General features: G+C 43.6%; 1 protein-coding gene across 1 annotated transcript; it reads left to right on the top strand.

The window, feature by feature from the left end:
* Nucleotides 1–3,239: 3,239 nt before the first annotated feature.
* EMB140 (EMBRYO DEFECTIVE 140) lies at nt 3,240–13,943 on the top strand. Its single transcript, XM_048683088.2, has 15 exons — nt 3,240–3,535; nt 4,289–4,422; nt 4,505–4,562; nt 4,648–5,133; nt 5,215–5,349; nt 5,474–5,599; nt 7,092–7,136; nt 7,436–7,525; nt 7,634–7,773; nt 7,848–7,971; nt 9,657–9,731; nt 11,483–11,875; nt 11,951–12,043; nt 12,861–13,011; nt 13,606–13,943. The coding sequence occupies exons 1-15, from the start codon at nt 3,308–3,310 to the stop codon at nt 13,830–13,832; spliced, it is 2,505 nt and encodes an 834-aa protein (XP_048539045.1). The 5' UTR covers nt 3,240–3,307; the 3' UTR covers nt 13,833–13,943.
* Nucleotides 13,944–14,053: the final 110 nt, after the last annotated feature.

Here is a 14,053-nt window from a genome sequence, read left to right on the forward strand (position 1 = left end):
ACTAGGAGTAGGTCCCCCCCTTTCCTAGTCTAACAAGGAGGGGAAGGAAGGAGGAAGGGGAGAGAAAGAAGGAGGGGGCGCCGCGCCCACCCTTGTCCAATTCGGACTGGGGGGCACGCGCCACCTCCTGGCCGGCCCTCTCTCCTCTAAGGCCCATGGTGGTCCATTAACTTCCTGGAGGGGGGGGGGTCCGGTAACCCTACGGCACTCCGGTTTTATCCGAAACTCTCCGGAACACTTTCGGTGTCTGAACAACATGGTCCAATATATCAATCTTTACGTCTCGACCATTTCGAGACTCCTCCTCATGTCCGTGATCTCATCTGGGACTCCGAACAACCTTCGGTATATCAAATCACATAAACTCATAATACCAATCGTCATCGAATGTTAAGCATGCGGACCCTATGGGTTCGAGAACTATGTAGACATGACCGACACACTTCTCCGGTCAATAGACAACAACGAAACCTGGATGCTCATATTGGTTCCTACATATTCTATGAAGATCTTTATCGGTCAAATCTCACAACAACATACGTTGTTCCCTTTGTCATCGGTATGTTACTTGCCCGAGATTCGATCATCGGTTTCATCATACCTAGTTCAATCTCGTTACCGGCAAGTCTCTTTACTCGTTCCGTAATGCATCATCCCGCAACTAACTCATTAGTCATATTGCTTGCAAGGCTTATAGTGATGTGCATCCGAGAGGTCCCAGAGATACCTCTCCGATACACGGAGTGACAAATCCTAATCTCGATCTATGCCAACTCAACAAGCACCATTGGAGACACCTGTAGAGCATATTTATAATCATCCAGTTACGTTGTGACGTTTGATAGCACACAAGGTGTTCCTCCGGTATTCGAGAGTTGCATAATCTCATAGTCATAGGAACATGTATAAGTCATGAAGAAAGCAATAGCAATAAACTAAACGATCATAGTGCTAAGCTAACAGATGAGTCTAGTCCATCACATCATTATGTAATGATGTGATCCCGTTCATCAAATGACAACACATGTCCATGGTTAGGAAACTTTAACCATCTTTGATTAACGAGCTAGTCAAGTAGAGGCATACTAGGGACACTCTGTTTGTCTATGTATTCACACATGTACTAAGTTTCCGGTTATTAATACAATTCTAGCATGAATAATAAACATTTATCATGATATAAGGAAATATAAATAACAACTTTATTATTGCCTCTAAGGCATATTTCCTTCAAATATTCCATAACAATTTATTGTGAAAGAAAACCACCACACTTGTGTGCTCATTTGGGAGCTATCATCCAAAACAGTACCCCATTCAGCCTCATTTATTCCATTTTCAATTAAACAAAAAACAAATGAATCATTTTAACTCTCAAACTCTTTGCGGCAGTGCTAGTTATTGCAAAGTATTTAATCTGACAAGTGTCACATTTACAAAAGCTATTTGCTAGCTAAAGAAATGCAAAATAGTAAAGAAACTAGAAAACAAAAATAAGAAAAATAAAAAGGCAGAGCCTACCTATTGCACTGGGCTTTAGGTAGCCACAGTGCGGCCCAGCCCGTTAACCGCGACCTTCCCTCACCTCCTGCCGCGCCCTGGCAAAGGCTGCCGAGCACCATGGCCACTGTGCCCGAACCCCGCACCTCGCCAGTGCCCTGGAGGGGATAAGAGCCACCCCCAGTCGCTCTCCCAGAAACCCTAATCCCCTCGCCCCTGCTCCCTCACTCTCTCTGGATCAAACCCAACGCTGCACCGAGCTCGTGGTCGCCGTGCGGTCGTCACCACCGTGGCCACCGACCACCGTCCTCCGTCTGCTGCTGTTCGGGACGTCCATCATCGTCACCTTCATCAACTCCAAGAAAGTGGAGCGACCGGAGGAGCACCACAGCCTCGAGATCGACCTTGCTTACACAATCGGTCACTGATGCTACTCGCCGTCGATCCGCTACGACCAGCGCCTCCCCTAGCTCGCTGCCTTTCCCTACCGGATCGCTGTGAGCATACGCTCCTCCTCGGCCTTCCCCCTTTTCCCCGTGCCTTCTAGCTGCTTGTGCTGCCGTGGCCGAGAGCTCGCTGCCATCGGTCATGTCGCCACCGCGGCAGCAACAAGCAAAGCTTGCGTATGAGCACTGTTGCATGCTCAACAGATCCTTGGCAAGCCAATGGCACCCTTAGCCGCCCCTTTTACTCAATGTATCGCTCGACCCGTCGAGCTCGAGCTCCGGCCACCGCCCTAGCTCGTCGCTGTTGCCGATGTAGTTCACTTTGTTAGAAATATATTGCCCACCTTCCTTCATCATTTTAGACTTTTGGCTTAGTTGACTGGTGCATGAATTCAATATGGTATTTGAGCAAAGAGGTCTTAAGTTCAAAACCCCGCCAACATAATATTAAATAAAATGATTCTGTGACCTACATCGATCTCACGTCTAAGGACCAAAATAGGACTTTTGGATGAGTTGGCTGGTGCCGTCTAAGGATTAAAATAGGACTTTTGGATGAGTTGGCTGGTGCATGAATTCAATAGACACAACCCGGGCCGGCGGCTGCAGGGTGTGCCGCCCTGTTCTCGGCGCGGTATCTTGCCCTTGTCGCCGGCAGCTGCTCAATCCGTGAGGGTTGTGAGTGGTTGAGATGGAGGGATCGAGAGAGGGCAAGAGAGTGCTGGGAAGCAGTGGAGTGCCGAGGGAGATGTATGGATAAGCTTAGCACACTGGAATCGTTCGCGCGAGAGCTCATTCCCAGCGAACGGGTGTGTGCGCCTGACGTGGCAGCCTCCGGCGCTTCAAGATCTGTGTTCTTCATCCTATGTTCTAGAAGGCAGTTCGCTGGAACCTGGCTGATGGCTAACGGACGCCGGTTAAGGCCTCCTTTGGTTTAGAGGAATTTCATAGAAATTTTAAAGGATAGGATTCTTATAGGATTTTTTCCTTTAGAGCCCTTTAGTTCATAGGAATAGATTCCTATTCCTACATAGGATTGGTTCCTATCCTTCACGTTTCATAAGAAAATAAAAAAAGCCTAGACTCAATGGAAAAATTCCTTTGGTGTCAACCAAATGACATCTTGTTTCCTATTCCTATTCATAGGATTTGAGATACATGTTATCTCATTTCCTATAAGATTCCTATTCCTATAATAATCCTATCCTATGAACCAAAAGAGGCCTAAGATTTTCCCGAAAAAATGAGATGTTTTTTTTTAGAATTAAAAGAAAGAAAGATGTGCTCCTTGTTGTCAAGGTGTCCAAAACAGTGCCTGCCAGCATCGAGCCCAAGCCCGAGACACCGAGAGACACAAACACATGGCGACGCCCATGGAAGAGGACCGGCTGGAGGCGGCGGCGGCGGCGCCCGCAGACGTCGCCGGAGGAAGCGCGGAAGACGGGGAGAAGCCCGACGCGCCGCCCATGGAATCGGACTCAGACTCTTCGGACTCCGACGACGAAGGGGACGCCGGCGACGAGCTCCGCATCCAGGCCCTGGAGCGCGCCCTCCTGGAGCAGCCGCTCAACTACGAATCCCACGTTCAGGTACTACCGTCCGCCGCATCCTCTCTCGAGTCTCCATGCGTGGTCTCCCGACGACTAACTAGGGGTTTGAGCGGGTTTTGTGACGCCCACGGGTTGATGCGAGCTCCACAGCGTCGTCTAGGTTTTCGACTCAGGGCACGCTCTCCACAGCGTCGACTAGGTTTTCGACCCAGGGCACGCTCTTACGCATTTGGACCTTTGTGGCGCTGATTTTGCCACTGGGCAACGATTTCAGTGTGGTTGAGCTCATTTTGTTAGAAATATTAAATACACTCTTGATTTCTATGTCCACCTGCGTCTTTCTTATGTCAGTAGCTGAACCTTGGCCGCGGTAGGTGGACATTGATATGATCTCACCACCTGACTAGCTTATGTTTGATGGATGTTTTTGCTGTTTCGCCTTTGATTTGTCTGTACACATAATGCTCGAGGTCATCAGGGAATATCAAGAAGCAGCATGCATTTGCAGTGGTCGTGGATTAATTTGAGCCTTGTGGTGGTTTCTACGTGCCAAGTTATCTACTTAGGGCGTGCTCCTCTGCATTTTGCACCGCTCATGCACTAGATTTGGCCATTAAGATGACAATTTCAGCACCGCTGAGCTTTGTTAAGAGGATGGATCTTTCACTGGTTTAGTAATTGGGATGCTTTGGCTGCCTTTAAGTGTAAAGTGGATATTGTTGATTGATAAGTGCTATCGTTTACTAGCTTAATGTTGATGGTGTTTTACTGTTCCATATTGTTTTTTGGTAGCTCATACAATGCTTGAGAAAATCTGGGAATATCGAGAAGCTTCGTGCTGCAAGGGAGGAGATGAACAAGTACTTCCCTCTCACACCGAAGATGTGGCAGGATTGGGCAAAGGATGAGATTTCATTGAGCTCTGGGTTTGTGATTCTTTTCTCTTGAAATGATCTCCTGAAATATTTATGTTATTGGCAACTAAAACCTATATACTGTCTGTTACAGTCGTGGATCTTTTGATGATATTGAAAAACTCTATGAACGTGGAGTGCAAGAATATCTGGTATGTCGAACTGTTTTTGTGGTTTTGAGTTTAGACTACTGAGCGTGTGGAGTGCTAACTTATCTTGATGATCATGTTATTGCAGAATATTAAGTTGTGGCGGGATTACCTTGATTATGTTGAAGAGCATGATCAGTCAGTGTCTCAATGTTCGCAATCTGGTCTCTCAAAAATGAGGGATTTGTATGAGCGTGCAATCACTGCAGGGGGTCTACACGTGACCGAAGGCAGCAAACTATGGGAAGCCTACAGGGAATATGAGATGGCTATTTTGACCATAAATGATGGTAATGACGAGGAGAAGGCAAAGCAGGTTCAACGTGTCCGCGCGCTCTTCCACCGCCAGTTATCTGTGCCTTTGGCTGACATTGAGTCAACACTTGCTGTGTATAAGAGTTGGGAAGCTGAAGAAGGCAATACAAGGGACCCAGATTCCCAGGTTGATGATGTTCCCCCAAATGTTTTATCTGCTTACAAAAAGGCCAGCGAGATGTACAATGCACGGAAGCAGTACGAGGATGAACTAAGCGTCGCGGCTGAATCCGAGGCTAACAAACTACAAGTGTTCCTGGTATGGCGATGTTTTTCTTTATGAAATTGAAATCTTTGTTTTCAGTAACTCACTGTTGTTTGTTTGTTGGCGCTGAAACAGAAATACATCAAATTTGAGGAGTCTTTTGGTGACCCTGCTCGTGTCCAAGTTTTATACGAACGGGCCGTTTCTGAGCTTCCCGTTTCAAGTGATCTATGGATGGGATACACGAGTTACCTGGACAGAACCCTAAAGGTACTCTTTGAAGCTGTGATGTCCGATGTGACAATACATCTAGATCTGTAGATCTAATGAAATAATTATGATGATGTTTTCTTTTAAGTGGCAATAATTGCTTAATTTCTGATTTCTCTTGCAGGTACCTGCTATACTAAAAAGTGTTTACCACAGAGCGACGAGAAACTGTACATGGGTTAGTGACCTATGGGTCCACTACTTGCTGTCTTTGGAGCGCATTCGTGCATCTGAAGACGAACTGCGACATGTAAGTTCCTTGGGTCTCTCTGTTGGTATGTAGTCGGGGATTTTACAATTCAAAAACTTGAAATTGTATTTGTATGTAATGAAATGGCATAATTCAGTGTCAAAAATCTGGTGCCACTATTTGGTAGTTCAGTTTATTACATTTATATGTTCCCTGAGTTTTGGTTTTATAATTTATAAACTCAAATTTTTACTTGTATGCAAAAGAAATGGCAGAATTCAGTGTCCAAAGTCTGGTTCCACTGTTCGGTACTTGTTATGTTATATATTCACTGAGTTTTCTTACTTGCAATAGCAGACAGGTTTTAAAATTGACCAAGGGGTGCTATATTTAAGCTTTCATTGCTGTTGACTTCAACTAGCATTTTCCGAAATTGGTTCACCTCTCTTGGCAGAAGTCCTGTCACTTAAGCCCATTCTGCCAATATGAAGCGATTACTATTAAAGTGATTGGGTATTTAGGTAGAGAACTAGAGCTCTGCTTCTGCTTTATACTGAGAACCCCATAATAAGTTGGGAGGAAAGTTCATTTTAATATAGTATTCGGTAGCTTGTTAGGATATTTAACTTGTGTAACTTTGTTACCCCTAATATATTATGTGCACTGTATTCACTGATATAGGTTTAGGTAATATTCTAACAAATATAGAATATTATTTATTAAAACAGGAGAGTTATATAGATAGGAAAGAAATAAGACTGTGCATGGAGATCGAATCCGTATCCTTTGGATTGTTGATTAGGGGTTAAGTCTGCCACTATAAGGAACAACGTCTCTATCAATTATCAACATCTTTGAATTGTTGATTAGGGGTTAAGTCCTACTTCCTCCGTCCGGGTTTATAAGTCCATCTCGTACTTTGGATCGAACTTTGACCATGAGTTTAACTAATTTATATGTAACAGAAATTATGCCACTGGATATTAAAATTCAACGATATAATTTTTTGTTACATAAATAGTATTTTGTATGAAGGGGAGCCTTGGCGCAGTGGTAAAGCTGCTGCCTTGTGACCATGAGGGCCTTGTGACCATGAGGTCACGGGTTCAAGTCCTGGAAACAGCCTCTTGCAGAAATGCAGGGAAAGGCTGCGTACTAAAGACCCAAAGTGGTCGGACCCTTCCCCGGACCCTGCGCAAGCGGGAGCTACATGCACCGGGCTGCCCTTTTTTAAATAATATTTTGTATTAGTTAAATGTATGGTCAAAGTTTGACCCAAAGTATGAGGTGAACTTTTAAACCTGACAGAGGAAGTGCTCCCCATCCTGCCATCTTCATGGCGGTAGGTACCTAGTTTGTTCCATAGTTGGTAGATAATATCCTAAAGCAACAAGCGCTTCATTAGAATACTGGTGCATGCCATGAAATGCTATTGTGTTCACTGTACTCTTTTGTTGCCTTCATTGGAGAAGATTATTGTTCGTCTTGCCTTTATTTTCTTTTGTATATGTATATTAGCAAATACCAACATATATGCACGTCTTGTTTGCAGGTCTTTGAGCTAGCCATTCAATGTTCTTTCCCAAGCATGAACGAGGTGATTTATCTGCACTTGCATCCTCCATCTCACCCCTCACCCCCACCACACACACACATGTGCGTGGGCATGCAAAGATACCACATTTCGTTGCATCTTGGAAGTCACTGTCTGTCTTTCTTGTTGGGACAGTAATTGTAGTTTGCAGATCTGCTTGTTTTGATCAGCCCGACAATAGCTGTAATTTCCTGGATAACTTAGCACGTTCTTTTTGAGGACTCTTGTCCTATGGCCTGTAATTTTCTGTCAACTGATCTAGTAAGGTCTGATACACCTTTCATTTGGATGATTGCATGCAGTACCTCAATATTTATCTTACTCGAGTTGATAGTTTAAGACGGAGAATGCCAACTGGCTTGGATTTCGAACTGATTAGGCAGACATTCGTGGTATGTTCTCTACGAGCTAGCTGTGTACATGCATTTTATTTTATTTGTACTAGAGTTAATTATTATTTTTGTTTCGAAGGAGAGTTAACTTTGAGTATATAATAACAGGATGCTGCTGAGTTCCTCTCACCACAACTAGGAATTGAGGAGCTATTACTCTTGCATGCATACTGGGCTAAATTAGAGTGTAATATTGGCAAAGATATAGCTGCAGCACGCGGAGTTTGGGAAAATGCTCTCAAGAAAAGGTTTATTATTATGTTTGTGCAAGTTCATACAATTTTCTCATTGCTGGCACTAAGTTGAATCTGTTTACTTCCAGTGGGTCTGTTTTGGAGGTTTGGCAGCACTATATTTCAATGGAGATAGAAATGGGGCATACTCATGAGGCAAGATCACTTTACAAGCGTTGTTATAGCAAAAAATTTGCTGGGTCTGGATCAGAGGTAAGCTCTTCTTGAGAAACTACAGGAATGCCGCGAGATGTTATATATCCAAAAGCATGTCAGGCCATAATAATGGGAGAATAAGTATTAGAGCTAAATGAGTAGCCCACTTATTTAATTTGGACTATATTCAAATAGATAACGTCAATAGTTCCAGACGCTGTATGACATGAGAACTCCTCTTGTTGTATGGTTCATATCCGGCCTACAACCCCATTCTGACAAATGGGCCATTCTGGTGGACTTGAACTAGAAAAAAAGTCCATTTTACTACCCTGAATAAAGTTGGTGGTTCACAATACCCCCTCATCTATTTTTCTGTTCCTTTCACCCCCTAAACAAACCCATACCGGATGAAAGAACCCCCTGGGTGGTTTGTCTCCACTTGCTGGTGATGTGGCATTGGTCAACAGTGGTTTTGACCTGCGGGTGGACCTCCCTTGGTAGGTGTGGCTGAGATTGACGGGTGGGGCCTAGAGGAGGCGGGGTCCGCTTGACAGGTCTGTCTCCTTCCTCTATCGCTCGCCCGCGGGACAGAGAGGAGCTCGGGCGCTCGTCTCGGCGGCAAAGGCCACCCCCGGTGGAGCTACGACCACCGGATTGACCCCCGCGATGCAGCGCGTACCCCGGCAGCAGCAGCAAGCAAGGCAACAACGGCACAAGCAGCAGCCACAAGCAAAGCAGCAGCGAGCGAGCGCACGGGGGTAGCTGCAGCTGCGGCGCACACGGGCACAGATCGAAGGGGGAATCGGCAGAGGAGCTCACCGCGGAGCTCGTGGACGAGGTTAGCGAGCGCGGGTGTCGACGGACACAACGAAATCGATGACAAGATGCGGCGGCCGTGGACGAAGACGATGGCGATGGCGAGCGTACGTGGCCTCCTAGCCTGAGCCCTTCGGCGAGGGTGAAGGAGACGATGATGGCGGAGCTACTGGACGTCTTGGCGTGACGAGGGGAGGCCGGCGGCCGCAGGATCGACGCGGCGACGGCGACCATGAGTTTCAGGCGACGAACAAGGGATATGCGGGAGATTTGGGGTTAGAAAAGAGGGAAGGAAGAGGAAAGAGAAGGGAGGAAGGAGAAGCAGGGCGCTCGGCGCGGCGGCTTGGAACTCCGGCGGTCGCCGGCGTCGGCCGGAGGCGGTGGGGTCGGGCGCAAGGGGAGGCTGGAGCTCCTCTATCTCAGCCCAGCCTGATGAGGGGGGCCCACCTGTGGTCAAAACCACCGTTGACCACTGCCACATCAGCAGCCATTTGAGTCAAACCACCATAGGGACCGATTTTGTCCGGTATGGGATTGTTTAGGGGGTGAAGGGAACAGAAATAAAGATCAGGGGGTTATGTGAACCACCAACTTTTTTCAGGGTAGTAAAATGGACTTTTTTCCTTGAACTATACACCAAAGATGAGCACCATGGCATGATCCCCAAAAATTGATAGTTTTCCTTGCTTTTGAACCTTTTCTTACTGAATAGTATTGAATACTTGAAACTTTATTTCAGTTATAGTTTTCTTTGTATTTAGTGATCCTTGTATTGCCAAAAAGAACCTTGGCTCATAGTTACTGCAAATGAACTGCATGATTTGAAACAGATATCTTAATTATCACAGTTCCTTATATTTCCATTGCCATTTATGTTTTTTCTTTGGCAAAGGCAATGAATAATGATGACTGCAACTTACTAGGCTGTATGTCATGCGTGGATAAGATTTGAAAGGGAGCATGGCACCTTGGATGATTATGACCTTGCTATAAAAAAGGTATGCTGCCGCACGATTTTTTGGGTGTATATCCTCATTTTTTTCACCTTTTATCTTCGTCTTAGGTTCATATCATTTTCCTTCGATTGAATTTAAGCCACATTAGCTACGGTAGTGGATAGGTGCCTTGCTAGTTCTTTTAACCGCTTAATTATTGTCTTCTGGATAGGTAGTTATCTGGTTGGGCATTTAGCTTGTGCCTCTTATCAGTTCGTCATGAATCTGGTTTCATTTTTAATAAGCATTTGAGACAGTGAGGTGACATTTTGTACTGTGGACGAATGTTTGACATATATACTTGATATCTAAACTGCATGTATCTTATACTGTGGGCGAATGTTTGACATATATGCTTGACATTTTGTACGCTAGAATTTATATACTAGATTCAATCATATTGTGTGTTGTGTTGAGTTGTTGACATAAGTGAAACCATTCTCCAGTGGCAAATATGTTATGCTTCTTTTCGGTCCCTTGAATGATGGCTGACATTGTTTTGTTCTTCCAATAAGAACCATCTTCTTTGTAGATAGAGAGCCAAGTCACCCAGTATACATGTTGAAAAATAATTACCACTTTGATATGTCGATGTCTTAAAGTGCCCAATAATCCGAGAGACATTGCTGGATGTAGGTTCTACACTTCTATGTACTATTTCGTCCACAGTATAAGATACATGCAGTTTACATATCTATTCGAGAGACATTGTCTGATGCAGTTCCTAGATCCTTAGAACTATCTCTCCTTTGGGTTATTTGTACTGTGCCTCTTTTCTTTTTTGCATATTTTTGGATAACCCTGTTATATCTCCTCACAAATTGGTGGGTTTATCTTCCATCATTTTGTGTTCAAATATTTTATTGGGAGTTTGGGACAATTGTACTATAGTACTTATTTGTATGTAGCTCACATGCTACCTCTGTTCGGAATTAACTGATGCTGAAATGTGTGTATCTAGGCGTGTTTCAGTGTGTAGATACACTCGTTTCAGCGTCAGTTAATTCTGAACAGAGGGAGTATATTTTAATGGGAGAACAATAATTTGACGAAATCATTAATTTTTGTAGATAAAATATGCAAGGAATATAGTTGTAAAAAATGTTAATTTACCACTAGCCACCATTATCCTGCATCTTTTTTTTTGCATTATGTGAATCATCTCTTCTCAGTGGTTATTTTGAGTAGTGTCCTGCAGCATCGCGTGGGGTATCATCTAGTGTTTGACAAGTATAGCATTTTTCTTCTTTTTGCAATAAAGCATTTTTCTTCTTTGTTTCATTATAAAAACTGGGCCTTTCTGGTAAATAAATGTTTAATTTGTCTGTTGCACCTTTCATATCCCTCCGAACACTATGTGAGTGAATGCTTCTTGGATTGATTATAAATATGTATGAAACACCTGTTCAATGCACTCTGTCCTATAGAGCAACTCATAAGATCTGCTATCCTGCTTGATTATTCTCCATAATTCAGTATGATATTGCCCCAAGTTTCTGGATGTTTCTGGTCCATGTGCCTAAAGTTTGACTATTTGCTACAATTTTTGATACCATAAAGGCTTACATGCAAGACTAGTCCTCAGTGCAAAGATTAGTTATATCTGTTGCATTTGTAATTATTCTGAAAGGGGTTACCATATCCCACAAATCAAAGTGTTCTATAATTTAACTTTGTGACTTAGATTGATGTGTAGCAGGTTATTGTGTAAACTGTACGTAGTTGCTAAGCTTATCATCATGCTACTTGACCAGGTCACCCCTCGTTTGAAGGAGCTTATAATGTTCAAGGCTCAGCAGGAGGCTAAATCGGACCCATCCTCAGCTCCCAAAGAAACTTCTTATGCAAATGATTCCTCTCAGAAAAGAAAGCCAAGTAAAATGACCAGTAAAGTGCAGCCTCCTGCTAAAAAAAGGAAAGATAATCCACCTAAAAAGACCGTGTCATCAGATGACCACAGATCGAAGGAACAAAGCACAGACAGTCATCTTCAAGAAGGTGGAGAGGTCATCAAAGGGAACGCCGAGGTGCCTGTGGAAATGAAAGTTGAAGGTGACAGCAAAGGAGGAAATACAAGTTCAAATCAACCGAAGCCGTACTTCTACAGTGACAAATGCACTGCCTACATGTCAAATATAGACTTGAAAGTATGCCTCCTTTTGTTTCTGTATCTGCACTTATATCCTGAACTTCAATAAAGTAAGCATCTACTCTTTCTATAGGCAACTGAGCTGCACATCCGTGGTTTCTTTTCTGACATTGGTGGCGTGGTAGACATAAGGTTACTGAGGGACAGATCCACGAAAAAATCAAGGGTACGTGTTCAACATCCTTAATTATTTGCCTCTAGCATCCAATGATGTGCTCACTTATCAATTTTTGCACAATTGAAAAGTTTCCTGGGGCAACTGGTTACCCAACCTGGGTTTGAATTCTCAGGTCACCACCTCTTATAAATATGCCAAAAGGGCTTCTTCCCTTTTGGCCTTATCTTTTTTCTTTTTACCCTCAAAAAATTTCTGCACCAAAGCATTTCTCTGCTGTGAAACAAGGCAAATTTGCTGGCTTCCTGCTTGTTCCTATTCCTGAGGTAGACTTCACAATGTTATGCTGGAGATGCACATGTATTCTGAGTGGTACATATATAGACATTACAGCAGTCAAGATGTAAAAAATATCTCCCTTATAATCAGGGTAGATGTTCCAGTAGTTCATTGGTACAGCTGAGTTGATTAAATAGGTGTACATGTCTTCTGGAAAGTTACTTTTCTCAAGCTTTTTGTGCCAACTAAACTTCTTGAAGTGGTATCATCGTTGCCGCCAATTTTTGAGTTAACCACTATCTTCAGCCGGCTCTAGAAAGTTCCTATATTTTTCCATTCTGGTATCATCGTTACTAAGAATCCCAAACTGTTATTAAGGCATATTTCCCTTCAATAGATTTCCGTGCTTAGCATGTTTGCAAATTTTAAGAAAAAAGGATGGGCTCTATGATCTTGCTTCTTTTCTCATTACGCTCATCTCTTATAATGTGTTAAATGGGAAAAATTCTTGAGTCGTAAACTTTGTGGAGTGCATCCTCAGCACATTTAATCTCTCATGTTCATTTGTTTTTCCATGGATGTTTTGCAGGGGTTGGCGTATGTGGACTTTTCAGACAAGGATCATCTTGAGGCGGCCATTAGAAAAAACAAGCAAAAGTTGCTCAGTAAGAAAGTAAGTGTTGCTCCTTCAGATCCAAGCAAGAGTAAGAAGAACCGTGAAGCAGGCACTTCCTCCAAAGGTATGTTCTTTGGTTGACACTGCACATCTTCTCCTCTTAATAGTAGAATCGTGGTGTTTTCACATTGCAAAATTGCATATTATAAACTTAAAAGCCTATAACTGCTGTGGAAGGAATCTGAACTTCACAGCTGGCAAACATTGGACATCGTTGTAACAAGCAAACTAGTAGTGTATTTGCTATGCTATTTGATGGTCAAGCAGTGCAGTTTGGGAATGTATCTATGCCTGTCTCACTTGAAAGTGGGGAACTGGGTCATTCCAATTATGACTGGCTTCTGAAACCTGTTAGCATTAAGCATGCACTTTTACACTTATTGCTGCAGTAATACTGTATGTCCTTTTGCATGTTTACACTGATGCATAGGGAGGCTACTTTTATAATTGTATATCTTGAATTATGTTTCCCGTTTTTCCTCGAGGACATGTGATATGAACCATTTTCCCACAATAAATTGATACGTCTTACATGAGCATAAGGCTATTGGTGACCTCTAGTTGACCTTTGTAGGCAACCTTCATCCTCGCAATTATGCCATGGACTAAATCATCCTTTTAGCTGACAAATATGATTTATCTGACTTGGTTTCTACAGATAAATTGCCCTCTGGAGGTGATCATGGTGAAAAGGCGCCAGTCGACGGTACTTCAGAGAAGGAGATGCCCAAAGGTGAGACGAAAATCACAGGCAAGAACACATTATTCGCGCCACGGGCTTTGGTCAAACCACTTGGATGGAACAAGAAAGATGAGAAACCAGATGTTGCTGCGGAAGAGCTGAAGTCGAATGATGAGTTCAGAAATCTGTTGCTTAAGAAGTGATGTCCGTAGGCAGGTTAGTTCGTCGGTGTCTTCACGTCCCACCAAGGACCTCTACCTTGCACCTGACCTGTGGAATGAATGAATATAATGAAGTGTTAACTTGACCTTTAACCGGCTCCTACTGTGTTACTGTGTTCTCCTGTCGTCGCACGAAATTCCGACACTTTTACTGTGTTATCCTTTTGGCATGAGAAATCTCAGCTGTAGAAGTTGTAGTTCCT

The sequence above is a fragment of the Triticum urartu genome, chromosome 7A, assembly GCF_056163025.1.
Source record: "Triticum urartu cultivar PI428250 chromosome 7A, HENAU_Tu73, whole genome shotgun sequence".
Taxonomy (NCBI): Eukaryota; Viridiplantae; Streptophyta; class Magnoliopsida; order Poales; family Poaceae; genus Triticum; species Triticum urartu.

What these genes read in the sequence shown, in the direction of transcription:
- EMB140 (XM_048683088.2), top strand. Translation starts at nt 3,308, where the DNA reads ATGGCGACGCCCATGGAAGAGGACCGGCTGGAGGCGGCGGCGGCGGCG. An exon ending in CTTTCCCAAGCATGAACGAG is followed by an intron (nt 7,137 to 7,435) that starts GTGATTTATCTG and finishes GATTGCATGCAG; the next exon opens with TACCTCAATATTTATCTTAC. An exon ending in TGATTAGGCAGACATTCGTG is followed by an intron (nt 7,526 to 7,633) that starts GTATGTTCTCTA and finishes ATATAATAACAG; the next exon opens with GATGCTGCTGAGTTCCTCTC.